This window comes from Garra rufa, chromosome 11, assembly GCF_049309525.1.
Source record: "Garra rufa chromosome 11, GarRuf1.0, whole genome shotgun sequence".
Classification (NCBI taxonomy): domain Eukaryota; kingdom Metazoa; phylum Chordata; class Actinopteri; order Cypriniformes; family Cyprinidae; genus Garra; species Garra rufa.
Window position 1 is genome coordinate 47131455 of NC_133371.1, and position 16988 is coordinate 47148442.

The 16988-nt window shown below is 31.1% G+C and overlaps 2 protein-coding genes across 9 annotated transcripts in view; one reads left to right on the top strand and one right to left on the bottom strand.

Moving 5' to 3' along the window:
• The window catches only part of pkma (pyruvate kinase M1/2a), a 31951-nt gene extending 27258 nt beyond the window's left edge, over positions 1-4693 (bottom strand). The window contains exon 1 of one of the 3 annotated variants that reach the window (XM_073850983.1): positions 4553-4693. In XM_073850983.1, the coding sequence (XP_073707084.1) occupies positions 4553-4599 (47 nt within the window). In that variant the 5' untranslated portion in view covers positions 4600-4693. Of the gene's footprint in view, positions 1-2199; positions 2351-4552 lie in introns of those variants that run through there. The other 2 variants (XM_073850982.1, XM_073850984.1) reach the window with 2 other exon arrangements.
• Positions 4694-9960: 5267 nt separating this feature from the next.
• LOC141345611 (protein mono-ADP-ribosyltransferase PARP6) overlaps positions 9961-16988 on the top strand; it is a 34376-nt gene continuing 27348 nt past the window's right edge. For all 6 annotated transcript variants that reach the window (XR_012357047.1, XM_073850490.1, XM_073850492.1 and 3 more), the window contains exons 1-3: positions 9961-10174; positions 14544-14674; positions 15732-15809. Coding sequence is in view for 5 of the 6 variants with exons in the window: in XM_073850490.1 (XP_073706591.1) it covers positions 14672-14674; positions 15732-15809 (81 nt within the window). In the remaining variant the exon portion in view is untranslated. The remainder of the gene's footprint in view (positions 10175-14543; positions 14675-15731; positions 15810-16988) is intronic.

Below are 16988 nucleotides of genomic sequence, written 5' to 3' on the forward strand. Positions count from 1 at the left end.
ATGTCCACTATATGGAGAGAAATCCTGTAATGTATTCTTCAAAAAACTTAATTTCTTTGCGACTAAAGATAGATATGAATATCTTGGATGACATGGGGATGAGTAAATTGTTTATTTTGGATGTGGAGTAATCCTTTAAGTACACTTAGAGAAATATATAAATGCACATTTCTATGGGTGGCATTTCAAACACGATTACTCTAGCATTTCTGGGAATAGCCCATATATGATATAATTTATGGATAAAATAAAATGTACTATGTTTATATCATTCCATTTTAATACTAGCTTCTTAAATTCACTCATGTTCCATAAAATATTTTGGAAATTTCATACCATAATACATCAAAACTTATGGTTATATCCATTGCTAAAAACTTCATTTGGACAACTTTAAATTTTCTCAATATTTAGATTTTTTTGCAACCTCAGATTCTAGATATTCATATAGTGTTATCTCTGCCAAATATTGTCCTATGCCAACAAACCTTTCAGATGATGTAATAATCTCAATTTCACAAAATGAGTGGTTTTGTGGTCCACAAAACCAGTCTTAAGTTGCTGGGGTATATTTGTATTAATAGCCAAAAATACATTGTCAGGGTCAAAATTAATGATTTTTCTTTTATGCCAAAAATCATTAGGAAATTAAGTAAAGATCATGTTCCATGAAGATTTTTTTTGTAAAATTACTACTATAAATATATCAAAATGTAATTTTTGATTAGTAATATGCATTGTTAAGAACTTAATTTGGACAACTTTAAAGGTGATTTTCTCAGTATTTTGAATTTTTTGCACCCTCAGATTCCAGATTTTCAAATAGATGTATCTTGGTCAAATATTGTCCTATCCTAACAAACCATATATCAATAGAAAACCTATTTATTAAGCTTTCATATGATGTATACATCTCAGTTTAGTAAAATTTAACCTTATGACTGGTTTTGTGGTCCAGGGTCACATATGCTACGGAAGGTCATTCCACAACAGAATAAAAAAAGTAAATGCAACTTTTATAATTATTGTGAGTTTAACTCCCAAATGTGAAAACTGTGGCATAAAATAGTCAAAATTGTGAGATAAAAAGTTGCAAATATCTTTTTTATTCTTTATTTTGTGACAGAAAGAACAGAACTGCAAGGATGTAAACTCAAGCACAATTTAGTCTCAGAACAACAGGCACAGAACAACCTTAACCTTAACTGTGTTCTACATAAAGATGCCTTTGGAAGTATTAAAAGCTCTCAATTCATTTCTGAATGAGAGCCAACAAGCAATGCAGTTGACAAATCAATCTCGAACAAAAAGACACAAGGTAAGAGCCAAACTTGAAATCTGACAAGGCAAAAAGTGTCAATGCATGTGATTGCGAGACAAACACACAGAACTGTCCAATTCCTCCCTCGCAGAAACATGATGCAGCATCATAATTAGCACCCATCAATGAAGTGTGCGCTCCCACACGATGAGAGCCAGAGACTGCGCTTGAGATGCCCGCAGGGGCGCGATTTTAGGCCAGCACCATTCATTCATTACTGCATTTATATAACTTATAACTTAATGCAGTGCATAGTGCATAGCAAACTGAGCGTTTAGAGCCTCTCTGAAGATCAAACATCACCTTCTTCATCATCATCATCATCATCATCATTATCTGTGTTCACACAGGTGGTTTTGCTCTAGTCCTGCTGGGGGAGAATGTGGCGAATGTGGCGGATGCGCTGCGGGTCACGTCCCGCCTCTGCGTCACATTCTCCGCCAGCGCAGACTCTTGCGCGAGGGCGCGCACGTAAGCCTCCAATTCGAATGAATTCATAATGAACGACGGTTATTGATCAACTATCAATATTAAAATGACAAAGACGATGAATGTCAAGAGAGACGGTTAGAAAGGATAAAACAGCGGAAACCGCAGTGAAACATACGTTTAAAGACGTGCAGTGTGGTGGGAATCAACTAAAAATGAACGTTTGCCAAATTAAATACAAAACTAGCACAAAAACGGTTAAAATCCTCAGCAGGATGTGTAAACACCAACTGAAGATGAGCAAAACCTGCGCTATTTTATGAGAGCAGCTACTCTGACGGAAGAAAACCTAAGCTGAAACTGTTCACAACAACGTTGCTAGTGAAAAAACCTAACTGTATGATTATAGCAATGTTGATTTGTGTTGGTGCTGCAGTGAAGATACTCACCTGCGTTTGCTGCTAGTCGGCCGTGACTGATGCGCTCCTGATCGAGAGCTCAAGGTGATCTGCCAAACCTACCGGGAACTACTTCCGTCAAAGGCGCACGCGGATTGATACGAATGACGTCACACTATAAAAAATGCCACTATAAGTGTTTTTTCAGCGGTGTTTGATTATAACATTGCAGAGAAAGATCTCTAAAAGTTTCTTGACGTTTCGTCAACGAAAGGAAACTCAACAATGCGCTAAAGACTTGATAAACAAATCCAAGCTTCCTGATGGGGGATTATGAAACGCAATATGAGGGAAGTGGAATGATCCAATCAGAGCGCAGGAGAGGCACGGTGCCTGAGCACGAGGAGATCACGTGACATGAGGATGCTGTACTGTTCTGCTTTTAAACGGAAAATGAACGTCAAAGTGCTTGTTGATAATTTAAAACACGTGTTTAAATAATACAAATGACGTATTGGCCATATAAATCTACTCGTTTGTTTATATATAGAGTGCATACAGCGAAATGAATGCACTTCCGCGTTAATCCATCCTGATTCCTGTGGTTGAGACTTGCGCAGACGCACGTAGCATCAGCGGTCATCTTTTAACTCTTTAAAGAGCAAACACTGAGATATTTCACCGTTATATATCGCATATAGCTTACATTAGCGATGTAAGGACACTAAACATTAACAAACTATCATCTCTAAATTAATATGATTATATAACAAATGCCACTTACTCAACGAGTACCATAGTAGTAGGCTACTATGTTTTTTTATACGTATGGCATGTTCACATGTAAAACCTTGCAATGTTTTTTGGACGTGCACAATGGTAGCACTGTGCTTTTGACTGACACATTATGGAAAAAAACGTTTTTCATGACTCATAAAAGCTCATCAAAGCTGTCTGGTAATATGAATCAGTTATTTCCATGGGATACCATCATTGTACCATGGTACTAACACTGGTTAGTGATAGACAACTGTGTAATTTACAATAGGAATGTAAATGTGAAGTGATGAATTATATAAATAACAGTATACTTGTGTCTTTTGGAGACTTGGAGGCCTTCATTTGTTAATTAATAGCGCCCTCTAGTGTGCATATGCTGTTTTCAATGGCAGTGATTTTTTTCTGTCTCTTTATTATATGCACAGAATGTGGGCAGGAATAGCCAATGCAAGATATAAAAGATCAGCAGCATCAAGGTGAGTTTCAGAACAAAGCTAAAGATTCAAATGCACCCTTTTTATTGCACAGATTTGAAATCTGCACTATTCATTTCTGTACTTAAACCAGAAATGAAGGAATATTACACATGGAAATATCTGAATATTCTCAAAAGCATATGCATTGGACTTTTATTCCGTGTTTGATTCTCAAAACTGATGGTAACCTTTGCATTTAATTGCAACCTAATTGAACATCCACTTGTAATAGGAAATTTGAGCATTTTTGTGTATTTGAACCCTTTCCAACAATGACTGTATGATTTTGAGAGCCATCTTTTCACACTGAGGACAACTGAGGGACTCATATGCAACTATTACAGAAGGTTCAAACACTCACTGAAGCTCCAGAAGGAAAAACATGCATTAAGAGCCGGGGGTGATAACTTTTGAACAGAACGAAGATGTGCACACTTTTCTTAATTTTATCTTGTTGTTTTCAATGCCCTTCAGAAGCTACAAAAGATAGTTACATGTTTCCCAGAAGACAAAACAAGTTAAAAAATACCCTGATCTTCAATCTTCGGCTCTTCTAATGCGTGGTTTTTCCTTCTGGAGCATCAGTGAGTGTTTGAACCTTCTGTTATAGTTGCATACGAGTCCCTCAGTTGTCCTCAGTGTGAAAAGATGGATCTCAAAGTCATACAGTCATATTTGGAAAGGATTCAAATACACAAAAATGCTGGAAAACCAAAGAATTTGTGGAACCTGAAGGATTTTTCTAAAATGTTTTCCTTAACAGTTTAGGAAAAATAAGCGTATGTAATATAATAATCAAGCCTATGTACACTTTTAAACAAGGTCAGTTTTATAAATTCAACTTTTATTTTCTCTTGTGGACTATATGTAAACACCTTTTATGTGAAATATCTTTTTCAGGTCAGTACTAAATAAAAACTACCATGCATTTTGTATATCCCTCTTATTTTGCTAAAATAATGAACATTTCGCAGATTCTGTAAACTTTTGACCTCAACTGTATTTGAGGACTAGCATGTCTGAGGATGCATCATTTCAATAGTATTGGTTGTTGTTTGAAGATGAGTCTGTTTTGAGACTAGTTTGTTGCTGTCATGCTACATTGACCATCTGCACGTCTGTGTCCAGGTGAAGGTGTCTGGACTCACCTGCTCTCCACGACGGCTCCACCGCTGCTGCTGCTCCCGCTGCCCATGCTGACCGCTGCTCACCTGACGGCCGCTCGCTCACTGACCGCTGCTCACCTGCTGTGTGTCCTTGTGCCTCTCTCTCAAACCCATCTTCCAATCCATGCAAACTTCGACCTGTAAGCCGCCACTGCTGTCTGCAGACAGGCAGTGGTCAAATCCCATCATAAATCCCATTGATGCACTCTGGATTGGCTGTCAGCTGCATCAGTGTTCTGGACAGTGGCTCAAACTGAGTTCAGGTTTGCAATAACAACAAAGTCTGCAATCAAAAATCAATCTTAATCAATCTCACCTTACTTACCCAGTTTATTGATTACATTAATAATTGCAAACTTCTTTTTTGTATTACAAGTTTTCTAAAATGTTAGGTTTAAATATGCAGATGAGCATTATTTAATGAAATATCCACTAATTTGCATACATTTCTAGTACAAAAATCTAAACACTGGATGAAGTCAGTTTCAAAATTCTTGTTTAATTTGTTCAACATATTAGAGTCAAATGTTTATACAGAGGGAATTTTGGGTATCTCATATTTTCACTCAATCATAGTTAAGGAAAAACTTAGAACAGACAGAAAACTCTGTATTGTTTACCATTTTGGGGGGAATAAAATGTTGTATAAAATCAAGCAAATGATATATGAGCAAATCCCTCTGTAAAAACCTTCAGGATATAGACAGGAATCTGAATAAAAATGTGAAGTTTGGTGTGTGTAAGTGCTACTGAAGTGGAGATTTATGGCTCAGTGTAGGAGAAAAAACTCATTTTGAGGAAACAGCCTTTAAAAATCTATATTGTAATTGAAATCTATTGACACAAATAGATAAAGTGCTATAAAAGAAACACTTAACAATGTCTTTTGGATGTTTTCTTACCACTAGTATGAAACACCAACAAGCCAAAAATCTCAAACTTGACAGGTGCATGAAAAAACAGTATTTTTTTTCCACGTGCAGTGTTTCTTCTTAACTTTAACGCTCTATATTCTATACTGATTTTATTTTTCAAATACATTTTTAGAACAATAAAGCCGATACCTTATTAAGAAAGTTGTCTCCTTTATGAGGAATAAAAGCGCACATATACGAATTTACCAACAGATGCACATACTGAATGGTTACTTCATGTTTCTCTTAGCAGTGTTATTTCAGCATCATTATAGTTTCAATTACTACTATGAATTAATATTTTGAAGTTTATATATTTTTTATTTTTCATTTTTAGTTAAAGTTTTATTTTTAATTTTTTTTTTTTTTTTTTTTTTTTTTGAAAGTATGTATATATTATTTATTATTTGTGATCCTGGACCACAAAACCAATCTTAAGTAGCATGGGTATATTTGTAGCCATAGCCAAACAAACATTGTATGGGTCAAAATGATCGATTTTTCTTTTATGCCAAAAATCATTAGGATATTAAGTAAACATCATGTTCCATGAAGATATTCCTACAGTAAATATATCAAAATGTAATTTTTGATTGGTAATATGCATTGCTAAGAACTTCATTTGGACAACTTTAAAGGCGATTTTCTCAATATTTAGATTTTTTTTCATCCTCAGATTCCAGATTTTCAAATAGTTAGTCCTGTCCTAACAAACCATACATCAATGGAAAGCTTATTCATTCAGCTTTCAGATGATGTATAAATAACAATATATCAATATAAAATAAATAAATAAAATACTAATGATAATACAACTGATTATTTATGAATTTGAACTTCAGTTGAATTATTATTATTATTTCAGTCATTTATTATTAGTTAATTTAGTACATCAAGTTCATTAAGAGCTGTTGCCTGGGAGTTTTAGTTTTTTTGTGTGTTTTATTTCAGGTATTTCTGTATTATTTGACTATTATTTATTTACTAATATAGTATTTCTTAATATTTAATATTATTCTTTTTTATTTTTAAAAATCTTTTTAATTCAAGTTTTAATCATTTTATGTGCACTTTAAAAAATTGTTTTAGCTCAGATTTGAGTAATTTTAGTAAATGTTAGTGCTTATTTATTTTAGTTGGTTGCTAAAACAGCATTGTATGGGTCAAAATTATTATTTATTTTATACTAAAAATCATTAGGATATTAAGTAAAGATCATGTTCCAATGTAAAGATATTTTGTAAATTTCCAGCCGTAAATATATTCAAACGTAATTTTTGATTAGTAATATGCATTGCTAAGAGCATAATTTGGACAACTTTAAAAGCGATTTTCTCAATATTTAGATTTTTTATTTTATTTTTTTGCACCCATGATTCCAGATTTTTAAATAGTTGTATCTCAGCCAAATATTGTCCTATCCTAAACCAAACATCAATGAAAAGCTTATTTATTTAACTTTCAGATTATGTATAACTCTAAGTTTTAATAATATTGTGCTTTTTTTTTTTTTAATTTAATTGTATTAATTTTAGTCCTTATTAGTGCTTATTTATTTTAGTTAGTTACTTAAGCAATAATTCTCTTTTTTTTCTTTCCTAAGTTTAAGTTTTTCATCTAATATTTATCTTTTATTTAATTTTTAATAGTTCTAGTGTTAATAAATACATAAAAGCAATTTGTCACTGAATTACTTCTAAAACACACCGAACAAGATGTCCTCTACTGTCCTCTCATTAATTTTAAAGCAGTTCTGCTTTAGTCGATTCTAAAATAGGCATTTGCTATTTTAAGTGTTTATGAATAATTAATCCAAGTGTCTTTTTTACAGGACGGCAGGATATGAGACAGCGCTGTATCTCTCTCAGAGACGTGAGTCACGCAGCCGAGGACGAGCTGGATAATGGCTTATCTCTCTCTCTTTCTCTTTCTCTGTGTCTCTCAGTGTCTCTCGCTCTGGAGGTCATTGTGTGCAGCGAGGCTCTTAACGAGGTAAGCAGGGTAAACTCTGATTAATACGGTAACGGTTGAGGCCGTCACACCACAAAACTAGAGCTGGTGTACAGAGCAGGATGACATGAACATACTGTATACAAATGTCTTCAATTCACAATGATAAAAACACACAGAGATATAAATAGACTCTGCTGATAAAAATAGCACACTGCCATCGGCTAATGCAGCATCACGACACAGATGTTGCTTTATTCTCTTCATTTTGCTCTTTTTGTCTCCCTCAGTTGCAGTTTGTACATTCAAACACATCATTTAACATGATTTGCTTATAAAATTGGCAGTGCATCAAAAACACAAGATGCCAGCTATGTAATAAAATCAAATTAAAGATTAAAAAGACAATCATTAATCATCACAAATCTCAATTGAAAAAAAGGACCCTTTTAAAATTATTTATTGATTATTTATATTTAAAATTATGTTGAATTATTATTATTTCAGTGAATTATTATGTTATTTTAGTACATCAAGTTTATCAAAATAAAAACAAGAGCTGTTGCCTTTGCAACTGGCTGAATTAAAATATTTTTTTTTTAAATCTGTTTTTTTCAGTTATTTCTGTGTTATTTTAATATTATGTATTTATTAATATAGTATTTATTAATGCAATGTACTAAAATAATTAATAATAATTCACTGAAATAAAAAAATAAAGCTGAAATTAAATAAAAGATACACATTAGATGAAAAGCTTAAACTTAAGAAAGTTTATTTTTTAAAAAACAAAAATGAGAAATGTTGCTTTAGCAACTAACTAAAATAAATAAGCACTAATAGTAAATAATAGTAGATAAATAGTAATAAAATAACAGAAATAACAAAAATAAATACAAAAAAGAACATAAAATTATTAAAACTTAAATTAAAATTATTTTTAATTTATAATAATTATATATAATAATAATAATAAAAATAAAAATAATAGAATTATTTATTTATTTATCTACTAATCTACTATTTATTAATATTTTGAATTATTCTTCATTTTAATTTTATGAGCAACATTTCTCATTTTAGTTTTTTAAAAATGGAACTTTCTTAAGTTTAAGTTTTTCATCTAATATGTATCTTTCATTTAATTTCAGCTTTATTTCAAAAAAGACTTTGAATAGTTCTATTGTTAATTGATACATAAAAGCAATTTGTTACATTGAATTGCATCTAAAAATTTCAATTTCAAAACAGTGACCCTTATGACTTGTTTTGTGGTCCAGGGTCACATTTAATTTGTAAAATTATTTATGAATTTGAATTTCAGTTGAATTATTATTATTTCAGTGCATTATTTTAGTACTGTTTTAGTTTTTTCAGTTATTTCTGTGTTATTTATTACTATTAGTGCTTGTTTATTTTATTTAGTTGCTAAAGCAACATTTTTTTTTTTTACTTTCTTAGGTTCTGTTCTGTTTTTCATCATTTTCATTTAATCTCAGTTTGATTTCAATTTTTTAAAATTATTTCAGTTAATTATTATTAGCCATTTTAGTACATCAAGTTAATCAAATTGAAAAAAGAGCTGTTGCCTTTAGAACTGGCTGAATCAAATTATTTATCTACTAATATAGTATTTATTCATATTTTGAATTATTATTTTTAATTTTCGTTTTTTGTTTTTTTCGTTTTAATAATTTTATGTGCTTTTTAAATTTTGTTTTTCAAATGAAGTTTAAGTAATTTTTGTATTTGTTAGTGCTTATTTATTTTAGTTAGTTGTTAAAGCAACATTTCCCATTTTTGTTTTTAAATAAATTATTTTTTAAGCTTAAGTTTTTTATCTAATATGTATCTTTTATTTAATTTCAGCTTTATTTACGTTTTTTTATTATGTCAGTAAATTATTATTAGTCATTTTTACATATTATTTTTATTAGTTATTTTAGTACATCAAGTTAATGAATTAAATTATTTATCTAAAAATATAGTATTTATTAATATTTTCAGGTTTTTTAATGTATGTTTTAATAATTTTATGTGCTTTTTAAAAATATTTTTATTTCAAATTTAGTTTTAGTAATTTTCGTATTTGTTAGTGCTTATTTATTTTAGTTTGTGACCCTGGAACACTAAACCAGTCATAAGTAGCATACATTGTATGAGTCAAAATGAGATATTTTGTAAAAACTGCATCTTCATCTCACTCTTTCAGTTTTAGTTTTGACATTCAGACCCATCATTTAACTAGATTTACTCACAAATTTGGCAGTGCATCAAAAACACAAGGTGCCAGCAATGTAATAAAATAAAATGACTAAAAATACATTAAGAATCAATATACTGTTGCTTTTGAACATAGTGGGTTTGATCTTTTTTCCTGACAATCCATTTAAATGCATTGCCTCTCTCTCTCTCTCTCTCTCTCTCGCTCTCTCTCTCTCTCTCCTGTCAGCTGTAGGTCACATGACTCACTCTGCTGGCTCTCACTGAGCATGCTCAGTTCACTGTGTTGTCAGGCAAAAAAGAAGACAGCACTGGAAGAGACGAGATCTGCAACAGATAAACACACAGAGAGAGCCAGAGATGGAGAATTAGCATGGATGGCCGCTGCTAGTGCCCAGTAATTCTACCCCATCGGATGGTTCGGTGGCGTGTTTCTTTATGTATTGTGTTGTTGATCCACTGTCTGTCGTGTCGGAGGAGAAGCAGCCGTCTGGCGGTCGCTCCATCCTCGCTGAAGGTGAGCTGGATGTGGGGGAGGGGGTACCGTGGATGCTGGCCGTCTGTGTTTTTCGGGATGCATCGGTATGTCCTCCTGCGGGGCATTATGGGTGTGGAGGGGGGTGTTTGAGGACACATGGGGGATTGGAGCAGATGGATGCTGTCCAATATGATGATTAGACTCATATATTGGCCGTAAATCATTCGGTGCATGCGAATGCTTCATTAACAGACGTGTTGTTTCATCCTAAAATGTGTGCTTCTTATTTGTTGTCATTAATTTTCCTCTTTAGATGTCAGTATGTTAGTTTTTGCATCAAACGTTTGACTGATTTCATGCAGGTTTGATATAAAAGACACAAATGCATCCATTAGAGGGATGATATTCACAAAGACATGCATCATACAATAATATAAGACACAGACGCTGCTAGAGAGAGAAACTGTGACTCTATAGAAACAAAATGGCTGTTTTTCATTTGAGATCTGAATTTGACTGAAAATGTCACTGCTTTTATTATTATAAATTATTCTTTTATTATTCTGTTCTTTTTCTATTCTTCTGACTTGTTTTATTTTTATTAAAAAAAAGACCCTCTAACACTAGTTCCCTATTCTTTTTCTATTCTATCTACTTGTTTTTTATTTATTTACTATAACTGAGACTTGCTCTTTTGCACTCTCTCTATCTGCATCTGGTAAATTACTACTGTATTCATTTCAAATGAAGTTTGAAATTAGTTATTATTCAGGACAAACAAACAGGAATATGTGGATGTGCATCATTGACAATTAAATGTACAATTAAATAAAGTTTTCATTTTGATTTTTTTTGTGATTTTCCAGCTTATAGTTAAATTTATAGGGAAAGTTTCATATGCGATAGCAATTCAAATTGGCATAAAATAATAAAAAATAATCATAAAATAATCACAACAGATGTAGCAATGAAAGCTAAGAATAAACAAAATCTTTTTTTTTAATTGCAAATCTCATTACTGTAATACAATATTTTGAATGCATTAAAGTATTACATATAAATGCATTAAAAAAATTAAATACGAGTGTAAAAAATAGCACAGCGCAAAAAAAAAAAATCAATCCTAGAATAAAAATATTGGTGTAGAAATTAATTACAAAGAAACTGCAAGTAACATTGATTTAAACAAGAAAATTTGAAGTAGAAAGACTAAAATTGTATTTTCTTTGTAAAACATACTCATATTTACAATTTAAGACAATTCTGCATCTGCTTCATTAACAGACGTGTTGTTTCATCCGAAAATGTGTGCTTCTTATTTGTTGTCATTAAATTTCCTCTTTAGATGTCAGTATATTAGTTTTAGCATTAAATGTTTGACTGATTTCATGCAGGTTTGATATAAAAGACACAAATGCATCCATTAGAGGGATGATATTCACAAAGACGTGCATCATACAGTAATATAAGACACAGACGCTGCTGGAGAGAGAAACTGTGACTCTATAGAAACAAAATGGCTGTTTTTCATAGATGTTTTTGATCTGATCTGAAGGTCTGTAGACTAAATTGAGACTTAATTTGACTGAAAATGTCACTGCTTTTATTATTATAAATTATTATTTTATTATTCTGTTCTTTTTCTATTCTTTCGACTTTTAATTTTTATTTAAAAAAGACCCTCTAACACTAGTTCCCTATTCTTTCTATTCTATCTACTTGTTTTTTTTAATTTACTATAACTGAGACTTGTCACAACATTTATATATTGCTCTTTTGTTGGTTTTCATTTTGCATCTGCTAAATTACTAAATGCATTCAAATTTCAAATGAAGTTTGAAATTAGTTATTATTCAGGACAAACAAACAGGAATTATGTGCATGTGTGTCATAATTTTTCATGACAATTAAACAGATTTTCTTTTTCAGAAGTTTTAATTTTGAATTTTATTTGTGATTTTTAAGCAAGTTTATTTATATGGAAAGTTTCATAATCAATATAATCAAAATAATCGCAACAGATGTATATAAAAGATAAAAGTAGCAATAAAAACTAAGAATAAACAATCATTATTTTTCGCAAATCTCATTGCTGTAATACAATTATTTGAATGCATTAAAAAGTATTACATATAAATGCGTAAAAAATAAATTAAATACGAGTTAAAAAAAAAAAACATGAAATCTTGAAGCAGAAAGACTAAAGTATTTTCTTGTAAAACATACTCATATTTACAACTTAGAATGTTTTTGCAGTAATTTTATTTAAAATGCATTTAAAAAAACATTTAAAAAATAATTTCACAATGCAAAAAAATCGTAATGCTCCTAAATATGATATTTTAATGTAGAATATGTGTCTTAGGTCGCATGAGTATGTTTGTAGCAGTAGCCAAAAATACATTGTATGGGTCAAAATGATCAAAGTTTTTTTTTTTTTTTTTTTTTTTGTGCCAAAGATCTTATTCCATGAAGATATTTTGTAAATTTCCTACCGTAAATCTATCAAAACTTAATTTTTGATTAGTAATAATTAAAATGCATTGCTAAGAACTTTATTTGCACAACTTTAAAGGTGATTTTCTCAATATTTGCAGATTTTCAAATAGTTGCATCTCGGCCAAATATTGTCCTATCCTAACAAACCATACATCAACGAAAAGTGTGTTTATTCAGCTCTTAGATGCTATAGATAAATTTACCCTTTTGACTGTTTTTTTGCTCCATCTTTTGAATATTGGGGAGAAATATAAGGCATGCATGTACTTGGCAGGTTTTGTGACGTCAGTATGGTCTGTTTTTATCAGATATGACTTATGCACAGGACTAATTGGGAAATTGCTTCTATAAATTTGTGCCCACATACACACACACACACACACACACACACACACACAGTCGAAACAGTGACACAGACAGAAAGGGTTGTTGCTAGGATACACAGTGGCGAGATGGAGGAGAAAGAACAGAACGTTATTTTAAACGGCTGCGCTGAGGTGAAACCAGAGAGAGAAAGTCGGCTTGGTTTCTGTAGTTCTAGAGGAGCGGATAGCTGTCATTTACAGTCTCAAAAATATGACACTGGAATTTTTCATGTGAGGAAAATGTCAGCGATGTTTGACTGTGCAAAGGTCACGATGCGAGAGTGATGCTGACTGGTTGCTTCTGGGCGATTTGTTGTGCATTGCAATGTGGTTGCTAGGGTGCTCTGAATGGTTGCTAGGGTTATTTGTAGATGGTTTCATTATTTTTAATGGTAATTCTCATTAGATTCTCACTGAAGCGTATTTTTTGATGTATTAAATTTTAAATACACCTAAAAATCAATTATATAGAAATAAAAAAAAACTATGTAACAATGCAAAAAAAGTCATAATGGTCCTACAAATGGTAAAAATTTTAATGCATACATTAAATATATATATATATATATATATATATATATATATATATATATATATATATATTTAATGTATGCATTAAAATTTTTGGTAGGACCATTATGACTTTTTTTTGCATTGTAATGGGTCAAAGACGAATAATTAAGCTTAAAAAATAAGTGTAATACTGCTTTAAATTGTTGTTTTCCAAAAAACAAAGGTAAAAGTTTTCTCTTTAATTGCATTTTTGTTTTTGCTTTTCTGAGCAAGAAATAAATATCATACATTTTTCCCTAATTTACAGAAGACACCCACTAAAATGTCATTCAGTGTAACAATCTTGTCAGGCTTATTTACAACATATTAAAATATAAATTACTTTCACCCCAAATACTAATTAGTTGTAATTCTACATTTTTAAAATTTGACACTATATATACTGTGTTTGTGTATATATATATATATATATATATGAAATAAAAGAAAATATAAATACTAGATGAAACATGTAAAACTGGAAATGTAGCCTAGAGTACTAATATAATAAACACACACACACACACACACACACACACACATATATATATACACATACACACACATACAGTATATATATATATATACTGTATGTGTGTGTATGTGTATATGTATATATAAAATATCAAATAAACATCAAATTAAACACTACATTTAAAAAAAAAATTTACTTGAATGTAAAATGTTCTTGAATAATCTAATTTTAAAACATTTTTTCTTTCTTCAATGTTTGTTTAAATTATTTATTTTCAGATGTTTTATGTTCCAACAGATCAGTAATGTTTGTTTTAGCAAACAGCACTAAGCATATGTCTTCTTCCATTATTCCAGATGTTATGTAATCTTGATGATTGCGGATATTATAGATAGTATGATGCATAATTCTGCAGTAATGTGTTGTTTCTCTCGGCTAACTGGTTATTGAGTTAAATGTAGAGCTCTCTGTGGTTTTGATGAATTATTTATCTAATATTCGGTATATTCTTCCTCAGAGAGCCCAGAGCTCATCTTACTGAAGGTGTCTGCTGTCCTCCAGAGTGTCTGTTGTTTTGCGGTTTGAGCTGAAATGGATCAGAGAAGCTTCATCCTGTCAGAAACACGTCTGTGAACACCGGAGCCAATGGTGAGCATTCACACTTCATTACACGCAAACACCATCAGACACGGCCTGCGTTCACCTGCGGGTCTCTGAACACAAACTCAGTGCTGATGGTCGGCTCTGGACGCTGGCTGAGGAATGACAGATGTGAGATGACACACCACTCTTTATTTGACCTTTCATTAAGGTCCGCCCTCCTCATTACTGTTGCTCATTTAGAACATCCCATAGGAGACAAGTGAAAATCTGCATTTTAATGTGTGCATACACTGGAAAAAATTTATTGGATGTTATTCCAATTGTACTGTATATGAGCTGTAATAAATTGTGAGATGGTTGACAAAAAAAAAAGCCATTTTTCTTTCAAGAACCCCAACTTTAAGTTGTTTAATGAAATTATGACTTTTTAAAATGTGTTTAAGTTTAATGCATTTTATTTATTTCTGTGAATCGTTTTGGATATATAATTATTTTGATTTTATATGTTTGTGTTATGTGTTTGGTATATATATATATATTGTATTTTATTTTATTTCTCTTTAGGTTTACTTTAGGTTATTATCTTTTTTGAGAATTAAACTTTTATCTGAAATAATTACTAAAAGTATGTATATATGTGTGTGTATTTATTATTTTCTTATTTATATTTTTACTTTTAGTAATTTTAGTACTTCAACCTAAAGTTAGTTTATTTATTTTTGTATTATTATTATATATAATGTTTTATCTGTAATATGATTTAGTTTTCTTTTTCTTCTTTTTTAAGATTCTTTTTTAGTTTTTATCTTTTTTTGAGATTTAAACCTTTACACATATATGTATATGTATATATGTATAGTAAAAAAAGTATATATATATATGTGTAAAATAAAATTTGCCTTGGAACCTAACTTGAGGTTGAAGTATTAAATTTACTAAAACTAAAAATGAAATAAATATTTTAAAAATGAATAAAAATAGCACAAGCGTGTAATTCCAAAATTCAAATACAAACTGAAAATGTAAAAATAAAAGCTATTTTAAAACTGATATTATAATAGTCTAAATGCTACTAAAATAGCACTGTATGTGTTTTACTCAGGATATTAAAGGCCAGTGCTGGACGGATGAAGAATCGGATGGAGAGAATGAATCGGAGCAGTTCCTGTACGGCATTCAGGTAAAATACTACAGTCAACAAAACATTTTCCTTACATGTTCTTACATGTAATATTTAGTTTTTGTTTTAAAGATATATAATAGGTTTAATATGCCTTTAGGCATTTCGTAAGTAAGCTTAATGTTAGTAATGTTGCCTGTATTATAAAGCAGCAACATACTGTTTATATTGTTGTAGCAAATAGTGAAATAGTGTCTTTATATTAATTTGTGTACTGTCTCCTCATGTAAGAAATATTTGTGACCCTGTACCAATCATAAGGGTCAATTTTTATAAGGTTTCCATTAATGTATGGTGTGTTAGGATAGGACAATATTTGGCTCAGATTCAGCTTTTTGAAAATCTAGAATCTAAGGTGCAAAAAATCCAAATATTGAGAAAATTGCCTTTGTTTTTGTCCAAATTAAGTTCTTGGCAATGCATATTACTAATCAAAAATCTAAAGTTTTGATACATTTACGAAAGGAAATTTACAAAATGTCTTAATGGAACATGCTCTTTATTTCATATCCTAATGATTTTAGGCATAAAAGAAAAATCAGTCATTTTGACCCATACACTGTATTTTTGGCCCCTGCTACTTAAGACTGGTTTTGTGCTCCAGGGTCACATTTCCTTTTGGGGTTAAATCTCAAATGTATGTCATTGCAATAACAAACCACTAGTTATTTGCACCTTTAGTAGGGCTGTGCAATTAATCAAAATTCAGTTTCGATTTCGATTTCGGCTTTAAACGAATTATAAAACTACAATAATCGAGATAAAGCGATTATTGCTCCCGATTCCGCCCCTTTTTGTGCTCTTTCGCTCTATAAAAGCCCAATTTCACATGCAAATTCTTAAAATCATGTAACATGATGCATAAAATGGGACATGCTTGATTTATTAACGTTAATTTGATGTCGTGTTTTTAAAAGCACAAAGGATAATTTGCCCTGTTCTGTGTTTGCATTCAGAGACGGAGCAGAACATGGAAGTAAAGCGAATGTTTAGCTTAAGATGCGTATCTCAACAGTCAAATACATGCATATATATGTCAAAATGTGGCGTTTGGTGATTATTCGTGTAAACCTTCATCAGTTATGTCTCATATTAACGTAAACAGTTGAGAATGAACATATGTGACCCTGGACCACAAAACCAGTCATAAGGTTAAATTTTACAAAACTGAGATGCATC